Raw genomic sequence first — 24,611 nt, 5'->3', positions numbered from 1 at the left:
CTGTCTATAATATTAAGGGTGCCTCAGGACTGTCTATAATTTTAAAGGGTGCCTCGGGACTGTCTATGGTTTTAAAGGGTGCCTTGGGACTGTCAAAATTTTTAAAGGGTGCCTTGATTGAAAAAAGGTTGAGAAACACTGCTGCTGCTGAGTAATATAAAACTATTAGAATAGTTTTTCCCATTTTAGAATGGGGTGCCTAAGGACTGTCCATAATTTTAAAAGGTGCCTCGGGACTGTCTATGGTTTTAAAAGGTGCCTCGGGACTGTCCATAATTTTAAAGGGTGCCTCGGGACTGTCCATAATTTTAAAGGGTGCCTCGGGACTGTCCATAATTTTAAAGGGTGCCTCGGGACTGTCTATAATTTTAAAGGATGCCTCGGGACTGTCTATAATTTTAAAGGGTGCCTCAGGACTGTCCATAATTTTAAAGAGTGCCTCCGGACTGTCCATAATTTTAAAGGGTGCCTCCGGACTGTCCATAATTTTAAAGGGTGACTCGGGACTGTCCATAATTTAAAAGGGTGCCGTGGGACTGTCTTTGATATTAACCTCCCTGGCGGTATTCCCGAGTGTAGCTCGGGGTAACATTTCAGTACCAAAAGCGGTAACCCCGAGCTACACTCGGCAATACCATGCGGCACTGCTCCGGCATTTGTTCTTCACTTACCTTACCCTGCGCTCCCACGATGTGTCCCCTGCAGCGTCCCCGGCCATCTCCTTTGGCCGATGCCGGCATCCGGCTTCTGTGTCCTGTCCCTGTGACGTCGGGATGTACGGGCGCCGCCGGCGGCGGGAAATTTAAAAATTTTAAATAATGTCATTTATTTTTTTTTAAATTTTACATAGTAAAACATTGCTGTCTCAACCAATTTCACATACATTTTGTCCCGAGTGCTTTGTCCGGCGCCCTGCCTGCATTTTGTCTGTTCTTTCTGCCTTGAAACTGAGAAACGTCCATGGCGTCCAAAAAGTGTCCCTTTAGGTCAAAAGCGGTTTAGATCAGCTAGAGAACAGCGATAGCAAATCAGAACCACTTGCAGAATTGAGTGATAATGATTTGTGGGGAAATTCCTCATCAGACACTGAAAACGATTTTGCGACTTTGCTCAGCAATGTGCGAACTTATTATGGCGCTATATTTCAAATTTCAGTGTTTTTGGTTTGATTATATTATTGAATTAAATGTATTATTATTATATTATTATTTTTTATGATTATTTATTAAATTATAATTTAAGATTTTGTGTTTCAAATTTTATCATCCCCGGGATGTTTAATAGACTCTTGTTCAGACAGATTTCAGTGAGTTATTCCTAAATATTACAGCCTACAATAAAAAAACTACATTTTTCCATACAAAATAATGGTACCGCTTTCAGCACCAAAAATCTGAAATAATCATACCGCCAGGGAGGTTAAAGGGTGCCTCTGGACTGTCCATAATTTTAAAGGGTGCTTCGGGACTGTCCATAATTTTAAAGGGTGCCTCGGGACTGTCTATAATTTTAAAGGGTGCCTCGGGACTGTCTTTGATTTTAAAGGGTGCCTCGGGACTGTCCATAATTTTAAAGGGTGCCTCGGGACTGTATATAATTTTAAAGGGGGCCTCGGAACTGTCTATAATTTTAAAGGGTGCCTCGGGACTGTCCATAATTTTAAAGGGTGCCTCGGGACTGTCTATAATTTTAAAGGGTGCCTCGGGACTGTCCATAATTTTAAAGGGTGCCTCGGGACTGTCCATAATTTTAAAGGGTGCCTCGGGACTGTCTATAATTTTAAAGGGTGCCTCGGGACTGTCCATAATTTTAAAGAGTGCCTCCGGACTGTCCAAAATTTTAAAGGGTGCCTTGGGACTGTCCTTGATATTAAAGGGTGCCTCTGGACTGTCCATAATTTTAAAGGGTGCCTCGGGACTGTCTACAATTTTAAAGGGTGCCTCGGGACTGTCTGTAATTTTAAAGGGTGCCGTGGGACTGTCTTTGATTTTAAAGGGTGCCTCGGGACTGTCTTTGATATTAAGGGTGCCTCGGGACTGTCTATAATTTTAAAGGGTGCCTCGGAACTGTCTATAATTTTAAAGGGTGCCTCGGGACTGTCCATAATTTAAAAGGGTGCCGTGGGACTGTCTTTGATATTAAAGGGTGCCTCGGGACTGTCTATAATTTTAAAGGGTGCCTCGGGACTGTCTATAATTTTAAAGGGTGCCCTGGGACTGTCCTTGATATTAAAGGGTGCCTCTGGACTGTCCATAATTTTAAAGGGTGCCTTGGGACTGTCTACAATTTTAAAGGGTGCCTCGGGACTGTCTGTAATTTTAAAGGGTGCCGTGGGACTGTCTTTGATTTTAAAGGGTGCCTCGGGACTGTCCATAATTTAAAAGGGTGCCTCGGGACTGTCTTTGATATTAAGGGTGCCTCGGGACTGTCTATAATTTTAAAGGGTGCCTTGGAACTGTCTATAATTTTAAAGGGTGCCTCGGGACTGTCCATAATTTAAAAGGGTGCCGTGGGACTGTCTTTGATATTAAAGGGTGCCTCGGGACTGTCCATAATTTTAAAGGGTGCCTTGGGACTGTCTATAATTTTAAAGGGTGCCTCGGAACTGTCTATAATTTTAAAGGGTGCCTTGGGACTGTCTATAATTTTAAAGGGTGCCTCGGGACTGTCTATAATTTTAAATGGTGCCTCTGGACTGTCTATAATTTTAAAGGGTGCCTTGACTGAAAAAAAGGTTGAGAAACACTGGCCTATACAGACAACAGCATAGGGTGTTATATCTATACTGACCAGCAGGGGGCACTCTGTAGCCAGATTCTGCTGTGAGCGGATTCTGGTGTAGTCAGCATAGTCCAGCACAGGTTGAGTTTGTAGGACTCAATGGGGCAGGGCATAGTGAAGAGGGAAGGACAATTGAGGAACTAATTATTACATTATTCCTGGCAGATAGTAAAGTTTAGTTTTCTGCAAGCTTGTACTGACATCTCACTTCCCTTTCAGTGAAGTTACTTGCAGCTGGTCCTGCCGGTGCTGAGAATCGACTAGGATTCACCATGAGAGGGGTTTTCTTCAAGGACAACTTCTGGGTGAGTCACTTTGTAGAAAGCGTACAATCCTAGGGTCCTTGAAAAAATAAATGACAGCGAAGGCAATGATAGGTTAGTGCAGCTGATCAGATTTAATGCGGTCAGGACTCTGAAATAGGACTGCCGTCTGCTGTCTGCACTCGTGTGCCAAAAAAAATGGTGTTTCAACAGGCAGAGTTCAGATCTGTGGCTTTAAAGGAGACCTGTACTGAGAGACATAGGAGTGTGGTCATTGCAAAACTTCAGTTGGCCGTATTTTTATGTGTTACCAACCAGAAATTAAACTGCATATAATAATAGTCAAGGCTCCTTCATACTTAATCCAGGTCTGTGTCCCAAAAAGTACTGAAGCCGCTGGACGGCATGACATTCACCTATACAGAGGCACCCTAGTGTTAGACAGGTCAGCTTTATAGTGTATGTAAACCCAACATCTGTTTTTCGGGCATTATGGCTATTAGGTCTCCTGCCAACCCGATGGGCAGCTCAGAGGAGGTAAATGACAGGATCTCCAGGTAGGAAACTTTATAACACAATCACCAAAATTAAGAATACGGCCTTGTTCACATGAGCAGGGCTGCTGTTAGAAACCACGGGGCCCCATACAGCCAACCTGACAGGCCCCCTCCCCAAAAAAAAATAACACAGTTTACTAGGCTTCGGTTATGAATGAACACAGTGAGTGATTGGTACCGATCACTCATTGTGTTCATCCAGGAAAGAAAGGGGCTGGTAAAATGTGACATATTTACCAGACCCTTCCCCCACTCTCCATCCTGAAGGATTCTATTGTGTGCTTGCAGCTGCTGGTGGGAAGGAGGGGAGGATAGCTGGCAGCACTGCGGGGGCACACAGGGGGTTTGAGCAGCATGGGGAAACGTATGGTGCACGGGGAAGGTGATCCGGTGAGACAGGGGGGCAATTACTGGAACCAATCTGCTTACAGCTACTGCAGAGAGAGCTATACAAGGGATCGATTCCAGTAATTGCACCCTCATCGTGCCGATCACCCTCCCTGCCCACATACGATTCACCCAGCTGCCTGCGCCCCCCTGCTGGCCTGGACCGGAGGACTGGTGGTACCCCCTTATCTACGGCAGCGTTCTTAAAGGGGAATTCCAGTCAAAATCTAAACCTACTGGCACCCCCATTCTAAGACACTCTGTCTACCCTGTAAGAGAAAAGATGCCTATACTTACCTGTTCTGGAGTCGCTGCGGTCCGGTCACACAATCGGGTCCCAGCGCTGGGTTCAGTGTAGAGGAGGGACAGCCGACAGCCAACAGCCAACAGCCAACACAATATTGTAAGCCTACGAGTGGCGCCATCACCCACGTTCTGCAGCCATTGTCGGCTGTCCCTCCTCTACACTGAAGCTGGCCCTGGGAGCTGATCATGTGACCAGACCCAGTGGCGTCCCAAGGCAGGTTCTGGGGGTGCAGCCCGCACCGGGTGACACATACCGCACAGGGTGACACGGACCCGCCCCACGAAAAGGTAATTTGTAAAGCAAGCTGCCGATCTCCGCATGATGAATTGGATCTGCGGATTGGGGAGCATAATGGATCGGACTCCCATCCATTATGCTCAATCCGCAGATCCGAACCATTCTGCGGGGATTGTCGGATGGGGTGTCACCAAGTGTTACCGCACCGGGTGACACCAACCCTAGGGACGCCCCTAACTGGACCAGAGCGAATTCAGAATAGGTAAGTATAGACATCCTTTTTATCTTTTTTTTGTAGGGTAACAAGAGTAATAATATTCAAAGGGGAGCTGAACAGGCACTACATCCCAAAATATAACAAATTACCAAGAGAAGGAAAGAGGGGATACAAAGAAAAAGAAAGGAGGAGAAAAAAACCCAAATAATGTGGGATTTTAAAGGTGCCATAAGTAGTAGGACAACAGTAGAAGGTTAAAATGTTTTCAATGTTTATTGTTAAGTCAATAAAAAATGTCAAGATCAAAAGAAACACAATTACTTATCCCACATTATTGGTAGTACTTGTTCAAAAAACATGTTTCCGGTGCAATATTTCTCAACATGTTTCGCCTATTTCAGGCTTCTTCAGGAGATATTTAATATAGCAGCAAAGAATTCATATATAGCTTGAGATGACAAATGATATGCAGAATGGTAGCAATATGATAATGATGCGATTTTGATGGGACAAGAAGTCCTCAAAGAGGCCCGGACAAAATGACGCTTCCCATGGTTGATAAAGGGGCACAAAGGCTTTAGGGAATGCACCAATGTGTGTATAAACAGCATACACCGTCATCACCGTTATATTTGATTTGATGGCGTTACATCGGGAAAACCAAAAACCTTCCCTTGGTCACCTTTTATAGGGCAATTAGAAGAGTCTTAGAATGGGGGTGGGAGTAGATTTAGGCTTAGTTAGAATTTCATTGGCATTCCACTTTAAGAGTCCACCTGGGCGAGGGCCAATGTTTGCCCACATGGGGACACACAGGTGTTCTGTGCATTCCTATGCAGGCAATCCCATTCAGGCAAATTAGGAAGCAGCAGCTGCATGGTTACAGTCACTGCTCCCAATTTGACAGCCATGTAGCTGCAGGCGGGTGCAGGTCCCAATGTCTGTGCAGCCGCTGCATCACAATTGACATGAATGGGACTGCCCCGGACCGGGATGCACAGAACACCTGAAGGGCAAACGCGGCTCTTGCCCGGCATATGCATAAACTGTTACTAAAGCCAGGACCCTGCATTCACTATATCAGCTCTTTCCAGAACCTGCAATCACTATATCCACTTTCCCCAGAACCTGCATTCACTATATCCAGTCTTCCCGGACCCTGCATTCACTATATCCGGTCTCCCCGGACCCTGCATTCACTATATCCGGTCTCCCCGGACCCTGCATTCACTATATCCGGTCTTCCCGGACCCTGCATTCACTATATCCGGTCTCCCCGGACCCCGCATTCACTATATCCTGTCTCCCCAGGACCTGCAATCATTATATCCGGTCTCCCTGGACCCTGCATTCACTATATCCGGTCTCCCTGGACCCTGCATTCACTATATCTGGTCTCCCCGGACCCCGCATTCTCTATATCCACTCTCCACGGACCCTGCATTCACTATATCCGGTCTCCCCGGACCCTGCATTCACTATACCTGGTCTCCCTGGACCCTGCATTCACTATATCCGGTCTCCCTGGACCCTGCATTCACTATATCTGGTCTCCCCGGACCCTGCATTCTCTATATCCACTCTCCGCGGACCGTGCATTCACTATATCTGCTCTCCCCGGACCCTGCATTCACTATATCTGGTCTCCCAGACCCTGCATTCACTATATCTGCTCTCCCCGGACCCTGCATTCACTATATCCGCTCTCCCCGGACCCTGCATTCACTGTATCCGCTCTCACAGGACCCGGCATTCACTATATCTGGTCTCCCCGGACCCTGCAATCACTATATCCGGTCTCCCCGAACCCTGCATTCACTATATCCGCTCTCCCAGGACCCGGCTTTCACTATATCCGGTCTCCCCGGACCCTGCAATCACTATATCTGGTCTCCCCGGACCCTGCATTCACTATATCCGCTCTCCCTGGACCTTGCATTCACTATATCTGGTCTCCCCGGACCCTGCATTCACTATATCCGCTCTCATTGGACCCTGCATTCACTATATCCGGTCTCCCCGAACCTGCATTCACTAGATCCGCTTTTCCCGGAACCTGCATTCACTATATCCGCTCTCCCCAGAACCTGCATTCACTATATCTGCTCTCCCCGGACCCTGCATTCACTATATCTGGTCTCCCAGACTCTGCATTCACTATATCCGCTCTCCCCAGACCCTGCATTCACTATACACGGTCTCCCCGGACCCTGCATTCACTGTATCCGCTCTCACAGGACCCGGCATTCACTATATCTGGTCTCCCCGAACCTGCATTCACTAGATCCGCTTTTCCCGGAACCTGCATTCACTATATCCGCTCTCCCCAGAACCTGCATTCACTATATCTGCTCTCCCCGGACCCTGCATTCACTATATCTGGTCTCCCAGACCCTGCATTCACTATATCCGCTCTCCCCAGACCCTGCATTCACTATACACGGTCTCCCCGGACCCTGCATTCACTGTATCCGCTCTCACAGGACCCGGCATTCACTATATCTGGTCTCCCCGAACCTGCATTCACTAGATCCGCTTTTCCCTGAACCTGCATTCACTATATCCGCTCTCCCCAGAACCTGCATTCACTATATCCGGTCTCCCCGGACCCTGCAATCACTATATCTGGTCTCCCCGGACCCTGCATTCACTATATCCGCTCTCCCTGGACCTTGCATTCACTATATCTGGTCTCTCCGGACCCTGCATTCACTATATCTGCTCTCCCTGGACCCTGCATTCACTATATCCGGTCTCCCCGAACTTGCATTCACTAGATCCGCTTTTCCCGGAACCTGCATTCACTATATCCGCTCTCCCCAGAACCTGCATTCACTATATCTGCTCTCCCGGGAGAGGTCTGAGATTCACACCTCAGACCTCTCCCACCCTTGTAAACAAAAGATATGTTAATGACCATTCACACCTCAAATTCCTCATGAAGACCTCCTGCCAGGTGACCTTAATGACTCCCCCCACCAGACACCTTTCCCACCCTTGGAAACAAAAGAAATGTTAATGAGCAACTCACACCTAAGCTAGTCTCAACACATACTGCTGTCTCTGCTTCTACTCTCTGTATTTCTCTGAAACAGTCTGAAATAGTTAATAATTTACCACTTTTCAGTGCATTCTGGACATTTGGGAGGTTCTCCTGTGCTTATCTTTAAAAAACGCTTCTAAACGCAAATGCGCATAAACAGACGTTTTTTAACTCACATTTTCCAGCAGTCAGTTTCCATTGTTCAGAAGTGTCCCGTGTACATGGAGCCTTAGTAGTGCAGATATATTGTACTCAGAGCTTCTGGTTATCCCGGCCAGCAATGAAACTAAATCTGTAGGTTTTCCTCAGGCAAGAGTATCTCTTTGGCTAAATAATAACAACTGTTTGTAGTTTTGCAGAAAAAAAAACGCAGAATTTTGTAATAGAATTACAGTGTAATTATATATAGGAGCATTAACAATTAAATGTAAAACATTGTGATGGTCATTATTACTGCTACTACAACTCAGCTCCACTCCACTTACTTTCTTTTTGCCAACCACTGCACCACTTCCTATTCTTGCTGTGGTGGTGGAAGGGGTTGGAGGAGGGCTTAGTATGTACACTGAGCCCAAGAGATCTGAGATGTTTGAAAAAAAAATGGTGGTTAGATGGACAAATTTACTGAGAATCATATCAGTATGGAAGTCACATCACTTTATAAAACTGAGCCTGTAATATTTCCTTCTCCCCGATCCCCTCTCCATGACTTTACCATTGAGATCAACGGCACAACCATTGGTGCCTCCACACGTCAGGGTTCTGGGTGTAATCCTAGACTCTGACCTCTTCTTCAGCCCCCACATCCAATCACTGGCTAAATCTTGCCATCTTAACCTCCGCAACATTTCCAGAATTCCTTCCTTCCTGACCAATGACATCACAAAACAACTTATCCATGCCTTGGTTATATCCCGCCTTGACTACTGTAACTCCCTCCTCACTGATCTACCGTTACACAGGCTATCCCCCCTTCAGTCTATTATGAATGCTGCTGCTGGACTCATCCACCTTACCAACCGATCCGTGACTGCTGCCCCTCTCTGCCAATCCCGTCATTGGCTTCCACCAACCCAACGTATAACATTCAAAATTCTAACCACAACATACAAAGCCATCTACAACACTGGCCCTAGCTACATCACCGACCTCAAGGCAGATATCGTCCAAACCGTCCTCTCCGCTCCTCCCAAGACCTCTTGCTCTCTAGCTTCCTTGTTACCTCCTCCCACGCTCGCCTCCAGGACTTCTCCAGAGACTTTCCCATCCTCTGGAACTCCCTGCCCCAGTATGTCCGGTCAGCTCCCACCCCATATTCCTTTAGGAGATCCTTGAAAACTCACAGAGCTAGCATTTCAGCTTAGAATTGATAAAGGCCGATTGAAGTCACAGAATCAGATATGCAGTCAGACAGGGGCGGACTGACCATTTGGAAACTCGGGCACTGACCAAGGGCCCGGGGTCAGTAGGGGGCCCCATGAGATGCCCCTGGTACCTTTTTCATAGGCTTTTTTGAGTTTGGGCAAGGAAACGGGCCCCATGATCCCCTATTGCCCGGGGGCCCCATGAGTTGTCAGTCCGCCCCTGCAGTCAGATAGACATTGTTCTAACAGCCTCCATTGTCATAGTTTTAAGCCGGCCATGCATGCATTGAAAATCGTTCAGCAGGGACGGGCTGAATTTCAATCCATGTATGGGCAGGGAGGTTGTACAGAAGTCGATCTACCCATCTAATTCAGTCTATTATGAATGCTGCTGCTAGACTCATCCACCTTACCAACCGATCAGCGACTGCTGCCCCTCTCTGCCAATCCCTTCACTGGCTTCCACTAACCCAACGTATAAAATTCTAAATACTAACCTCAGCTTACAAAGCCATCCACAACACTGCCACTAGTTACATCACTGACCTCATCCACAGATATTGTTCAAATCAACCGTTCCGCTCCTCCCAAGATATCTTGCTGTCTAGCTCCCTTGTTACCTCCTGCAATGCTCACCTCCAGGACTTCCCAGAGCCTCTCCCATCCTCTGGAACTCCCTACCACAGTATGTTCGGTCAGCCCCCACCATGTCTGCCTTTAGGCAATCTTTGAAAACTCAGTTATTCAGGGAAGCCTACCCCACCTCCACCTAACAACTGTACTTAAGCCATCTCTATCAGAACATCCCCTGCAGCTATTACCTTTTGTACCACCTCCCCCTTCCTTTAGATTGTAAGCTCCCAGGATCAGGCCCTCCTATCCAGGGGCGGACTGACCATTTGGAAACTCGGGCACTGCCCGAGGGCCCGGGGTCAATAGGGGGCCCCATGAGATGCCCCTGGTACCTTTTTTATAGGCTTTTTTGAGTTTGGGCAAAGACACAGGGGCCCCATGATCCCCTACTGCCCGGGGGCCCCATGAGTTGTCAGTCCGCCCCTGCTCCTATCCCTCTTGTATTGAACTGTATTGTTGCTGTATTGTCTCCAGTTATATTGTAAAGTGCTGAGCAAACTGTTGGCGCTATATAAATCCTGTATAATAATAATAATGGCATCGCAAACCGGGGGAATGTGGCTTAAAGGTATTTTAAAGTGTATGTGAACCCAAAACCAATTTTTTTGGGGGCAGGGTAGTGAATGGTCAAAATGTCTGCCAGTTTATTTTTTTGCTGTGACATTGGGAAGTTTTCTGTTCACTTTCTAGGAATGCAACAAGAAGTGAGAAGAAATCTGTGCAAAATAACAGCAGACTCTTAGACAGTAGTCACTAGAACAGGTCTTCCCATCAGAAAATAAAGTCCTTGCCCCTTGTTCTGGATGAAAACATTTCCCTCACTAGGAACAAATAGAGAAACTCCCCAATGGGAACAGCAATAAAAACCTGACAGGCGTTCTAACCCACACCTTACCTATACAAAACTAAAAGGAAAGCACACAGCAGTGATCGTGTCGCTGGCAACAACTTTGTAGTTACAGGATTGCTAAAAGAACTCTTGGACTTGTCAGAAACTGTCTCCTGTCTTTTTTCACACTACGGCTTTTTTTTTTTGTGAATGGGTACTCATTCACGTGGGGGGGGGGGGGGGGGCGGGATCTGGAGGCCCCTTTGCTAAAGGGGGCTTCCAGATTCTGATAACCCCTCCGCCCGCAGACCCCCACAACCACAGCCCAGGGTTGTGGGCAAGAGGCCGTTGTCCCCATCAACATGAGGACAAGGTGCTTTGGTGGGGGGAGCACCCCCTACCCCAAAGCACCCCCCCATGTTAAGGGCATGTGGCCTGGTAGGGTTTGGGGGGGGGCTTGTGCTCCTTCCCGCCCCCCTTTCCTGAGCTGCCAGGCTGCATACTCGGATAAGGGTCTGGTATGGATTTTGGGGGGGGGAACCCCACGCCATTTTTTTTTACAGCTGCTTGCTGTGAGGGCACCTGGCAGGTGGGAGGGGCTAGGAGCACCGGTGGGGGACCCGAGAAGAGGTGGATTTGGAGCTGCTCTGTGCAAAACCTATACACAGAGCAGGTAAGTATAGACATGTTTGTTATTTTTTCTTAAAAAAAAAATAAACCTTCAGAATCACTTTAAGGTTTAGGCCTCATGCATACGGGATGTCATTTTTCCTCTCCTGGATGTCTTTGTTCTGGGGGAGGAAAAAGCAGCTTACCAAACGTGTTTAGGTGCATCCAGCACTTGGGGGTTCATTCATTCCATTGGCCAGAATATTCATTTATTCTGGTCATTGGAAAGAATAAACATTCAAGAGCTAAAGGGACCTATCGTTAGATGCGTTTAGGTGCGTCTCATGGGGGGTTTTCCCAAACGCTCCTCTTCTTAACGCACAAGTGATGTTTCTTTCCTGCCTCTAAACACACCTACCTCTAAATGCCTGTAAATGCCTCTAAACACACCTACCTCTAAATGCCTGTAAATGCCTTTAAACACACCTACCTCTAAATGCCTGTAAATGCCTTTAAACACACCTACCTCTAAATGCCTGTAAATGCCTCTAAACACACCTACCTCTAAATGCCTGTAAATGCCTCTAAACACACCTACCTCTAAATGCCTGTAAATGCCTCTAAACACACCTACCTCTAAATGCCTCTAAACACATCTACCTCTAAATGCCTGTAAATGCTTCTAAACACACCTACCTCTAAATGTCTGTAAATGCCTCTAAACACACCTAACTCTAAATGCCTGTAAATGCCTCTAAACACGCCTACCTGTAAATGCCTGTAAGTGCCTCTGAACACACCTAACTCTAAATGAGTGTAAATGCCTCTGAACCCACCTACCTTTAAATGTTTGTAAATGCCTCTGAACACACCTACCTCTAAATGCCTGTAAATGCCTCTAAACACACCTACCTCTAAATGCCTGTAAATGCCTCTAAACACACCTACCTCTAAATGCCTGTAAATGCCTTTAAACACACCTACCTCTAAATGACTGTAAATGCCTCTAAACACACCTACCTCTAAATGCCTGTAAATGCCTCTAAACACACCTACCTCTAAATGTCTGTAAATGCCTCTGAACACACCTACCTCTAAATGACTGTAAATGCCTCTGAACACACCTACCTCTAAATGTCTGTAAATGCCTCTAAACACACCTACCTCTAAATGCCTGTAAATGTCTCTAAAAACACCAACCTCTAAATGCCTGTAAATGCCTCTAAACACATCTACCTCTAAATGCCTGTGTGCATGGATACCTAGGCCAGTGGTGGGCAACCTTTTTTTTCAACTGAGCCAAATCTCGCCAAAACCACGATTGAAATTTATTTTGAGAGCCACATTTTTAAAACTGAAAATACATCTCCCATATAGTAATTCATCCCCCATAGTAATTCATCCCCCATATAGTAATTCATCCCCCATATAGTAATTCATCCCCCATATTAATTCATCCCCCATAGTAATTCATCCCCCATAGTAATTCATCCCCCATATAGTAATTCATCCCCCATAGTAATTCATCCCCCATATAGTAATTCATCCCCCATATAGTAATTCATCCCCCATATAGTAATTCATCCCCCATAGTAATTCATCCCCCATATAGTAATTCATCTCCCATATAGTAAGTCCCCCCCCATATAGTAAGTCCCCCCCCATATAGTAAGTCCCCCCCCATATAGTAAGTCCTCCCATATAGTAATTCATCCCCCATATAGTAAGTCCCCCCTGTGTCAATTCACTTACCTTTGCTCCGCGCGTTCCTCTCGCCGTGCTTCCCGCGCCGTTCTGGTCTTCAGGGCGGACTGTGAGAGGAGAGGAGTTCGTCACGCTGCCCCGCCTACATCCTGGCTGCCCCGCCTACATCCTGACAGCTGCAGAGTCCTGACTTTTGGGGCGGCCGCCCGAGAGGAGGGAGGGGAGCGGGCGGCCGTCCGAGAGGAGGGAGGGGAGGGGAGGGGAGGTGAGGGGGCGGCCGCCCTGCACACGCCCGTCCGAGAGGAGGGAGAGGAGGGAGGGGAGCGGGCACCCGGCACACAGAAGAGCCGCATTTAAGCTTGTAAAGAGCCGCATGTGGCTCGTGAGCCGCGGCTTGCCGACCACTGACCTAGGCAAACACATAGGGGTGTTTAAAGGCAGAGAAAAAAAATCAAACACCTCTAACAGCTGTATTTTTAACCGCTTCCCATCCGCCCTATAGCAGAAATAATGCTACAGGGTGGCACAGTGTGCAAAATCACACATATATACGTGATTTTACATTTCCGGATAGGGTGCTGCACGCGCCCTACCCGTGCCGCCATTCTTGGCTGTGGCTGTCAATCTCCGGGTCCTGGCCGGTAATTAGCCGCCGGCGCCCGGTGATTTCCAAAGTTCTCCGACGGAGAGGAGGGCTGTTTTGTTTACTAACAGTCCTCCTCCCTGTCAGCTCGGGCACACTGCACACCACAGCCATCCAGAGCAGTGTGATTACAGTGAAGCACAGCGCCCCCTAGTAAAACATTCCCTACACACAGGTAACCCTTTGATCGTTCCTCATGTTAACCCCTTCCTGCCCAGTGCCATTAGTACAGTGTCAGGTTTTTTTTTTTAGTATCGATCACTGTGTTGGTGTCACTGGGGATCTCAGTGACACCAAGTCAGTTCCCCCCCAGTGTCAGAATGTCTGCCGCAGTGCTGCTGTAAGTCGCTGATTGCCGCCATTACTAGTAAAAAAAAATCCAGTATCTATACTGCCATTTGTAAACGCTATAACTTTCACTTAAACCAATTAATTTACACGTATTGGGATTTTTTTTTAGCAAAGAAATGTTGCAGAATACATTTTGGCTGAAATTTATAACGAAATTTGATTTGATTTTTTTTACTGGACATATTTAATAGCAAAAAGTAAAAAATATAGTTTTTTTCTCAAAATTGTCTTTTTTTTTCATAAAGCAAAAAATAAAAAACGCACAGGCGATCAAATACCACCAAAAGAAAGCTCAATTAGTGGGAAAAAAGGATGTCAATTTCATTTGGGTGCAGTGTTGCATGACTGCGCAATTGTCAGTTAAAATAATGCAGCGCCGTAACGCAAAAAATGACCTGGTCAGGAAAGGGGGGAAATCCTCTGGAGGGCGAGGGGTTAAAGAAACAAAGCCCTATTTATTTATTGGGGGGGGAAGATTGTGAAAAGTGTTAGGAGGAGGAGGAGGAGAGCCAAGTCAGATGCCCTGTAAATGTTATCATGCGACCAGCCTGTCCTCTTATCATGGACATGTCTCTTATACAGAGATCTCTAGAGGTGTGAACACTGCGATGTCCTGCGGAAAATGGACTATAAACCGCTCCCCTAGTGTTATGCCGGCCATAGACGGGTCGAAAATTGTCCGATTTTCGCACCGTTACTGGGTTCATTGGTCGGCCGTTTTTCGGGGTTTTTGCACATTTTTTTAATCGGGCATGTTGGAAAATTTGCGGCCAATTTTGACGATTGGCCATTTTTCCCGGCAATGATGGGCCAATCGGCTGATCGTTTTACCGATAAAAAATCTGCGCATGAGCCGTGACCTGCAAGAAGAAGAAAAAGAAGAATAAGAATAATAATAATAATAAGAAGAAGAAATAGAAGAAGAATAAAAAGAAGAGGAATTCCAGTCCGCTATTATATTTTATATGAAAAAGTCTTGCGGTTGCAACAACGTATCCATTTGTATTCAAATAAAAACATTGTAATCCAAATAATGTATTACAATGTTTTTATTTGGATTACAATGTTTTTATTTGGATACACATGGATACATTTGTTGCAACCGCAAGACTTTTTCATATAAAATATAATAGCGGACTGGAATTCCTCTTCTTTTTATTCTTCTTCTATTTCTTCTTCTTCTCCTTATTCTTCTTCATTTTCTTCTTCTTTTTTTTTCTCCTTCTTCTGTATTGCTGGCACATTGTATGGTGTGCTCCCCTGTCTCTGCAAGGGACAGAAGTTATACGGTTAATGCCGGCCATAGACAGGACGAAAATCGGCCCATTTTTTTAACGTTGGTGGTAACATCTGCCGATCGAACCACCATTTTTTTTTTTTTTTTCAAAATCGGCCGATGTTCGACCCATCTATGGCCTGCTTTATATTGTAACACTGATCTCTATTGTGACCTTTTTTGGCTAGTGAACTGATGCGCACCCAAATCTTTTTTTCTAAGATTTTTCTTTAAAAATGATTTCTAGGAAGTGTTGCTGTTTCTAGGCATTTCTTGCATAATGCATTCCTGGTAGTTTACAGTGCACCACAGACACTGTTCTGGGAAGTTTATCAAATTAGGATCTAAATAAAGACCAGTTTACGAACGCCTCGGTTAATGTAATTTTCGGTTTACGAATGAAAATCCATTGAAAATAATGGCTCGGTTTAAGAATTTTTTTCGCAACACGAATGGATTAATTGGTTTTCAATTATGATTTTTTTTAATCATGGGTTTCAATGCATTTACGAATTTTTTTTAATCATGTCCCTGTGCAGTATTTATGCCTTTAAATTGCACTTTATAAAGAGTTTTGAACAGATAAGACTTTTTTTTACTTTTTTTCTGACCTCCAGAACAGATTAATTGGTTTTCAATACATTCCTATGGAAAACTGTTTCGGTTTACAAATTTTTCGCAATATGAAAAGTCCCGCAGAACGCATTAAACTCATAAACCGAGGTACACCGAGGTTTTTTATTTTTTTATTCATTTTCAGCTTTTTATTCATAATTTTCAATAAAAATGGATCTACATTCTTGTTGAAAAAACAGCTTTTTTAAAGGCTCCATTCACACTAGGGCCTTTCAAATTGCGGGCGGAATTGCCACAATTCTGCCTGCGATTTGAAAACGTGACATTGTGAATATGCATGATCGTGTTTGGAGGTGCCATTCATTTTGATGACAACTGAAAACTTGGGGCGTTTTAGCCGCGACCGCAGCACGGAACCATTTTTGGGCGTCCTGAGTCCCGCGATTTTCTTTCTGCGATTGCGAAAAAACACACAGCGTTCTCATGTGCCATTGAAATGAATGCCACTTCCAAATGCGATTGCACATTGTTACACCGCGTTTTCAAATCGCAGGCAGAATCGTGCCATTTCCACCCGCGATTTGAAACACTCTAATGTGAATGGATGCCAGGTGACTTGCAAATCATATGCCAAGTCGCACCCTATTGTCCACAATTACAGTGGTCAAATATCAGATGTCTTCCAAATCGCACTTGAAATCGGCATGTCCCCTGACTTTGAAATCGTTCAACTTCACTGTAAGTTGCACGATTTCAAAGTCGGGCTTGATGTGACCGGGGTGTAAGCCCTGGTTCACACCGCCACGATTTCAGGTGCGATTTGGGAATTGAAATTGTACCTGAAATCGGATCTGATGAATGTAAATGTGAGTGTCTTAATGTGTGATTTGCTGCAGCTCGATTTCAAAAGTAGTTCTTGGTTTACTTTTTCTGCAGTTTGTTGCGATTTCAAATTTAGACTACAATAGAAATCGCACTGCAAAACGCAATGGAAAACACAAGAAATCATTGGGAAATCTTCACAAGTTGCAAGCAAATCTTCCGAAAACGTGGTGAAATCGCAACACAACATGCGATTTTAAATCGCATCCAGTGTGAACCAAGCCACAGCCCCCGGTCACAACAGGTGCGATTTGGCATGCGATTTGCATGCCGGGCAACTTGAAAATCATAGGCCAAGTCGCACCCTATTGTCCGCTATTAGAGCGGTCATATCGGAGCAGTTCCGACATGGTCGCACGATTTAAAAATCGGCTTTGATGTGACCCCCCCGGTCACATGAAGTCAGTCAGTTACACCCCAGTCACATGAAGCTCGACTTTGAAATCATGCGACTTCACTGTAAGTCGCACGATTTCAAAGTTGGGGGACATGCCGATTTCAGGTGCGATTTGCTAGACATCTGACACAGATGTCTATGAAAATCGCACAAAAAGTAGTGCATGTATTAATTTAGAAATCGGTGCGGCCCTAAACCAGGGGCGGACTGACAACTCATGGGGCCCCCGGGCAATAGGGGATCATGGGGCCCCTGTGTCCTTCCCCAAACTTTAAAAAGCCTATGAAAAAGGTACCAGGGGCATCTCATGGGGCCCCCTACTGACACCGGGCCCTCGGGCAGTGCCCGAGTTTCCAAATGGTAAGTCCGCCCCTGGCTCCGACCAAGTCGGAACCGCATCTTTTTGACCGCTGTAATTGCGGACAATAGGGTGCGACTTGGCATACAATTTGCAAGTCGCACCCTATGCCATGCAAATCGCCTGCAAGTCGCACCCAGTGGAACCGGGGTGTTAGCCACTGGTCACACTGCTGCGATTTTAGGTGCCATTTCTGAAGACTTTATTGCAACTTGTAAACCTTTTCAATGATTTCTTGCAATTTACTTTATATTCTATGTATGTGAAATCGCAATAAATGTCAGAAAAAGTCATTTAAGAACTACTTTACAAATCTCGCTGCAGCAAATTGCACATGTTAAGTGTGGCAGCCATCCTATCTCCTGAGTCTAAGGCCGGCCATACATGGGTCAATTTTCGAACGATTTTTCGTTCGAAAATCGGACTTAAGAATAATCGGCCGATTTTCGCTATGTTAGTGGGGCAATGGCACCGGACGATTTTCATGGTTCCTCCCCATTTCGTTTATCGGGCATGCTGGAAAATTCATGAAAAACAACCGATTTTCGAAATCATTGGTGGCACCGTTGGATTACAGAACGAAAAATGTTTTTGATTTTCAATCGAAAAATCATTTCGGAATTCGACCCATGTATGGCCAGCTTATAGACCCAGCCAAAAGGACACCGGGGCTGGGCAGGAAGGGGTTAAAGCAGGGGCGGACTGACCATTCAAGCACTTGGGCACTGCCCGAGGGCCCGGTATCAGTAGGGGGCCCCATGAGATGCCCCTGGTACCTTTCATTGGCTTTTTCATAGGCTTTTTTGGGTGTGGGTGAGGACACAGGGGCCCCATGATCCCCTACTGCCCGGGGGGCCCCATGAGTTGTCAGTCCGCCCCTTGGTTAAAGTATATGTAAACCAAAATCTATTTTATCAGTGTGTTTGATATCTTGTCTCACTGTATACATTCTGCTTGCTGTGAGAGCAGGGGCGGACTGACAACTCATGGGGCCCCCGGGCAATAGGGGATCATGGGGCCCCTGTGTCCTTGCCCAAACTCAAAAAAGCCTATGAAATAGGTACCAGGGGCATCTCATGGGGCCCCCTACTGACCCCGGGCCCTCGGGCAGTGCCCGAGTTTCCAAATGGTCAGTCCGCCCCTGTGTGAGAGTAAATTGCTAGTGAAAAAGGAAAATTGGGGACTTTTTGCCATATTGTGCAAGTGTGTGCACATATTTGTACATTGACAGACTTATCTCGTGTAGCGCTACGCCTGTAAAGGTCGCTTGATAATGCTTGTCCCCGGAGGTGGCCCTGACCTTGCAAGCCTCCCGACACTCGGGGTTCAGACATATTTCAACAGTAGAGAATAATAAGGGAAGAGACACAATTCCTTAGTAACACCTTAGACTTGTTCAAAAGAGAAGACCAATAAAATATTTAGAGTTTAGGGTGCACAACCCCAGTTATTGCATGAAAGCAGAATCATTCTTCATAAGAGACTATTGAGAGGAGATGCATAGAGTCCTCTCCGATGATGTTCCTTATATTCCCCTGACAAGCAATCCTACTAATATATACAACAAATCCTTGCAGACAGTTGTGGAGGATGGGCAGATGAAAGGTATTCTTAACCACTTCCAGTCCGGACACATTTACCCCCTTCCTGTCCAGGGCTATTTTCAGCTTTCAGCGCTATCACACTTTGAATGACAATTGCGCGGTCATGCAACACTGTACCCAAATGAATTTTTTACCATTTTTTTGAGACAGATAAAGCTTTATTTTGGTGGTATTTAAATCACCGCTGGGATTTTTATTTTTTTTGCTATGTAAATGAAAAAGTCCAAAAATGTTTTAAAAAAGTGTTTTTTTATAAAATTTTGCAAATAAATAATATTTCATCATAAATCTTTGCCAAAATTTATTCTTTTATTTATCTTTTTAGTAAAAAAAAAATCCAAATTAGTTTATAACCAAAAAATATAATTTGTAAAACATTTTTTTTATATTTTTATTTTATTTTTTTATATTATTTTTTATTTTTATTTATTTTTTTACATACCGTCACCCTAGCAGTACAGTGTCACCATGGTGACACTGTACTACTTGTGGAGGGTGATGAAGATTTTTTTTTTTTTTTTACACTGATTGCTTTTACACCCATATAGGATGTAAAAGCAATCATTTGTCTTTCTCTCTGTCTGCATTCTTGCACTGATTGAGAAGTACTGAGTGAGCTGTGATTGGTCACAGCTTGTCACATGGTACAAGGCTGTTGTGAATAGCCCTGTACCATGTGACCTCTGTGATCATTCACAGATTTCACACGTAGTAAGCATTGATGTCACAAGTGACATCTTGCTTACTACTTTGCATGTGATCACTGATTGGCCAATCAGTGATCACATGATCGGGACCTCGTACAGAGAGATCTGTAGTGGAGGAGACACCATACTGGATGCGATATTGTCTTTCGAGCAAGCGCTGTTTGACCGATCCGTTTTATGAGGTCAATGCACTTTGGTAAGCATCCACATTGTGCTCTCTTTCGGTTTGTAGGTTCTCCTTCAGCACTACCCGGAGCTTCCAGTCATCATTTTACGCTCTTTTTGCACTTTTTGTGGTGTTGTCCAATCAAGAGGAGTACATCATTACATGAGCACTATATTGAACTTTTGTTATTGCTTTTGCACGGTTTATGTGATTCACTTATATTATTTGTATTTTTATTAATGCGCAAATATTTTTAAAATTTTTAGCGCTGCACTTTTCTTTCACATGTGTTTTTGAGTTTATGTATCTGGACTCCTAATGCTGGCAGCTTTGTTATGTTTTTACCCTACCGCAGTGTTGTTCATTTTTGTAAAGATGTCTGGATGCAGTGTCTCTAGAGCAGGGGTGTCAAACTGGCGGCCCTCCAGCTGTTGCCGAACTACAAGTCCCATGAGGCATTGCAAGACTGACAGTTACCAGCATGACTCCCAAAGGTAGAGGCATAATGGAACTTGTAGTTTTGCTACAGCTGGAGGGCCGCCAGTTTGACACCCCTGCTCTAGAGTGATGACAGAAAGAGGTTGGGCATCTGCCCGCTCATCAGTCCTGTGGGCCTCCAGCTGTTGCCAAACTACAAGTCCCATGAGGCATTGCAAGACTGACAGTTACCAGCATGACTCCCAAAGGTAGAGGCATAATGGGACTTGTAGTTTTGCTACAGCTGGAGGGCTGCCAGTTTGACACCCCTTCTCTAGAGTGATGACAGAAAGAGGTTGGGCATCTGCCCGCTCATCAGTCCTGTGGCCCTCCAGCTGTTGCCAAACTACAAGTCCCATGAGGCATTGCAAGACTGACAGTTACCAGCACGACTCCCAAAGGCAGAGGCATAATGGGACTTGTAGTTTGGCTACAGCTGGAGGGCCGCCAGTTTGACACCCCTGGTCTAGAGTGATGACAGAAAGAGGTTGGGCATCTGCCCGCTCATCAGTCCTGTGGATAGCACAGCCTCCTAGGAACAAGAGTTCTTGGACAGGCTCTTGACTATTTGCAGAGATGTGTAGAGTTGCCACCTGACAGCCTGTTAGTGCAGCGAGTACTGATATCTGTTTGTGGGCCCCAAAGACTGATGTGATCCTAGAGTGGCGATCGGCTTCATAGCTGAACCACTGCCCAGAGTCCTGCAATCTTTCTCTTGAGGAGAACGGCAGTTTCCCTGCTTCCAACTCTGAAACCCATGCCGACAGTGTGAGCCCACCCCATGAAGAAAAATATATCTCCTCTCCCAGAATGCTTCTGGTTCACCAGCTCTCTGGTAGGTGTAGTTCAGTCATTTGGACTACAGATCCCAAGATCCTTTGCTGTAAGAGAATTGGATCCACTCTGCTAACAGGAGATGATGTAGCTGGCACTAGGAGGAAAAAAAGACAATTATAATTCCATTTGTAAGTGTCCCTGAATTGCATAGTGACATAGCCAGTACTTGCCTACACTAGTAAAGTGATTCCTTCCAGCACTGTGATGTTCACATTTCCCTCAATGGCCAACAATGTCATCTTTACCCGTTCTTCCAGTTTTAGATTTGGCCAAATTGATGGGCTGGACCAGAATGACACAAATCCTGCATCCATTGCAAATTACCAAGTAAGGCGATTCCCTCCACTCCTTTGATGTCAGCACTGAAGAGAACCCAGTGTCGGCACTTCCACCTTCGCCAGTTCTTCTTCCATGTTAAGAGTCTTTGATTGATTTGATTGACTGGGCTGCATTGCCGAAACTCTTGTGTGTGCACATTATGGCACTTACCTAGTAAAGTGATTTCCCTCAGTGCTGCAATGTCCATGTTGCCCACCATGGCCGGCACTTCTATTTTCACCTGGTTTCTTCCAGGCTGTGAGTCATCGGCCAACTTGATTGGCTGTGCTAGAATGACGTAACCCTTGCGCATATTTGCATTTATGGCAGACTTACCCAGTAAAGAGATTCCCTCCAGTGCTGTGATGCCAGTGCTCCCCTCCATGGCTGACACTTCCATCTTCACCAGTTCTACCTGCAGGTTTGGAGTCCTTGGCCAGCTTGATTGGCTGGGCTGGCATGACACACAGTTGTGTTCAAAATAATAGCAGCGTGTTGAAAAAAGTGAATAAAGCTCAAAATCCTTCTAATAGCTTTTATTTCCATCCACACAAATGCATTGGGAACACGACACATTCTATTCTAAATCAAAACATGAAGAAAAATATATCAAGTTTGTGTTGTTCCTCTAAAAAAATTGAAGAAACGTGAATATTAGACTGTTCAAAAAAATAGCAGTGTTTGTATTCTTCTTTACAAACTCAAACATTCACTATATAAACTGAAAAATGTTTGAAGATTTTGCTTTCCTTTGAATGACTTCATGAATATTTGGTTGTAGTCGCACTGTTTCTGAGAACTGCTGTACATCTGTGTTGCATGGAGTCACCCAACTTCTGGCCCCTGTGATCAGGTATTCCAGCCCAGGATGATTGGACTACATTCCACAGTTCTTCTCTATTTCTTGGTTTTGCCTCAGAAACGGCATTTTTGATGTCACCCCACAAGTTTTCTATTGGATTAAGATCCGGGGATTGGGCTGGCCACTCCATAACGTCCATCTTGTTGGTCTGGAACCAAGATGTTGCACGTTTACTGGTGTGTTTGGGGTCGTTGTCTTGTTGGAACACCCATTTCAAGGGCATTTCCTCTTCAGCATAAGGCAGCATGACCTCTTCAAGTATTCTGATGTATTCAAACTGATCCATGATCCCTGGTATGCGATAAATAGGCCCAACACCATAGTATGAGAAACATCCCCATATCATGATGCTTGCACCACCATGCTTCACTGTCTTCACAGTGTACTGTGGCTTGAATTCAGTGTTTGGGGGTCGTCTGACAAACTGTCTCCGCCCACTAGACCCAAAAAGAACAATCTTACTTTCATCAGTCCACAAAATGTTGCGCCATTTCTCTTTAGGCCAGTCAATGTGCTCTTTGGCAGATTGTAACCTCTTCAGCACGTCTTTTTTCCAACAGTGGGACTTTGCGGGGGCTTCTTGCAGATAGCTTGGCTTCACATAGGCGTCTTCTAATTGTAACAGTCCTCACAGGGAACGTCACACCTTCTTTCATCCTCCTGGAGCTGATTGTTGGCTGAGTCCGCGCCATTTTGGCTATTCTTCTATCCATTGGAATGGTAGTTTTTCGCTTTCTTCCACGTCTTTCAGGTTTTGGTTGCCATTTTAAAGCATTTGCGATCATTTTAGCTGAGCAGCCTATCATTTTCTGCACTTCTTTATATATTTTCCCCTCTGCAATCAATTTTTTAATCAAGGTACGCTGTTCTTCTGAACAATGTCTGGAACGACCCATTGTCCTCAGAATTTCAGAGAGAAATGCACTGTAACCAGCATGTACAACATTTGCTGCCTTCCTTCCTTAAATAAGGGCAATAATTGCCACCTGTTTTTCAAAGAATGAATGACCTCACTAATAGAACTCCACACTGCTATTATATTGAACACGCCCCTTTCAATGAGTGATTCAATGACACAGAATCAGCAGCATGCATGTCATGACTGTTGGGTCTGTTGGATTTTTATTACTCTACTACACCTGCTAGTAAATTATTTGCCATGTAGAAATATCATTTCCACCAAAAACAGTGATTGATCCGGTTAGTGATGTCTGACTGCTATTATTTTGAACACAACTGTAATTCCCACACATACATATCTGCACATTATGACACACTTACCTAGTAAAGCGATTTCCTTCAGTACTGCAATGTCCATGCTCTCCTCCATGGTCGGCACTTCCTTCTTCACCTGGTTTTCTTAAAGGTTCGAAGTCATGGGCCAACTTGATTGGCCGGGCCAGAATGATGTAAGTCCCGTGCATGCACATTTTTCACATTATGACAAACTCACCCAGTAAAGCAATCCCCTCCAGTGCTGCGATGTCAACGCTCCAGTCACAGAACTTGTTGTCTTATGTCCCAGATTAGGTAGATAGGCCTGGCAAAGGGGTTTCCCTGTCAGTTCCCTGACTATGCCGGGTGTCCTTGTGGACAGGTCTTTTTATCCTACTGTTTTCTGGTGTTGCTGCATCAGTATGGAGTTGTCCTCCCACTCCTGTCTATTATTGAGGCTGGGAACCTTACCACTGTTCCCCTTGTTGACCATTTATGTTGTATTGTTCTCCCTGTTCCCTTTGGTGGTTGCTTTGGCTCACAGCTTCTGCTGTTGTGGACTCAGGAAAGCTTTCCGTTAGGCAGCAATTATTGTCCTGGTCCAAGTTGACCCTTTGTGAACCTCCTCTGAGTCTTTATCAGTTCCCCTCTCCTGTAGGGAACTTCAAGTCCTCTTGTTCAGATTTGGGTTTTGGTTTGTTTGTTGCAGACAGCTTGTGGTTTGTCCGTGGCTGTTGTCCACCCCACAGTTGGACTGCTTTTGGGATTTTCTTTCACTTCCACTTTCTTTGATAAGGGTACATAGGACAAGTAGAGAAGGTGAATCTCCCGAACGGGCACACAGACAGGTATTCTAATGTCTCTAGACCAGGGGCAGACTGACAACTCATGGGGCCCCCGAGCAATAGGGGATCATGGGGCCACTGTGTCCTTGCCCAAACTCAAAAAAGCCTATGAAAAAGGTACCAGGGGCATCTCATGGGGCCCCCTACTGGCCCCGGGCCCTCGGGC

General features: G+C 45.4%; 1 protein-coding gene across 1 annotated transcript in view; it reads left to right on the top strand.

Annotated features, from left to right (window-relative positions):
• Nucleotides 1-2,950: 2,950 nt before the first annotated feature.
• PSTPIP2 (proline-serine-threonine phosphatase interacting protein 2) overlaps nucleotides 2,951-24,611 on the top strand; it is a 152,035-nt gene continuing 130,374 nt past the window's right edge. The window contains exon 1 of the mRNA XM_089656879.1: nucleotides 2,951-3,086. Coding sequence (XP_089513005.1) covers nucleotides 3,054-3,086 — 33 coding nt within the window. The 5' untranslated portion in view covers nucleotides 2,951-3,053. The remainder of the gene's footprint in view (nucleotides 3,087-24,611) is intronic.

The sequence above is a fragment of the Staurois parvus genome, unplaced genomic scaffold (genome assembly GCF_062004578.1).
Source record: "Staurois parvus isolate SC_StPar_1 unplaced genomic scaffold, SC_StPar_1.0 ptg000946l, whole genome shotgun sequence".
Taxonomy (NCBI): domain Eukaryota; kingdom Metazoa; phylum Chordata; class Amphibia; order Anura; family Ranidae; genus Staurois; species Staurois parvus.
Note: the sequence above shows the minus strand (reverse complement) of the source record. Positions and strands in the feature narration are given on the sequence as shown.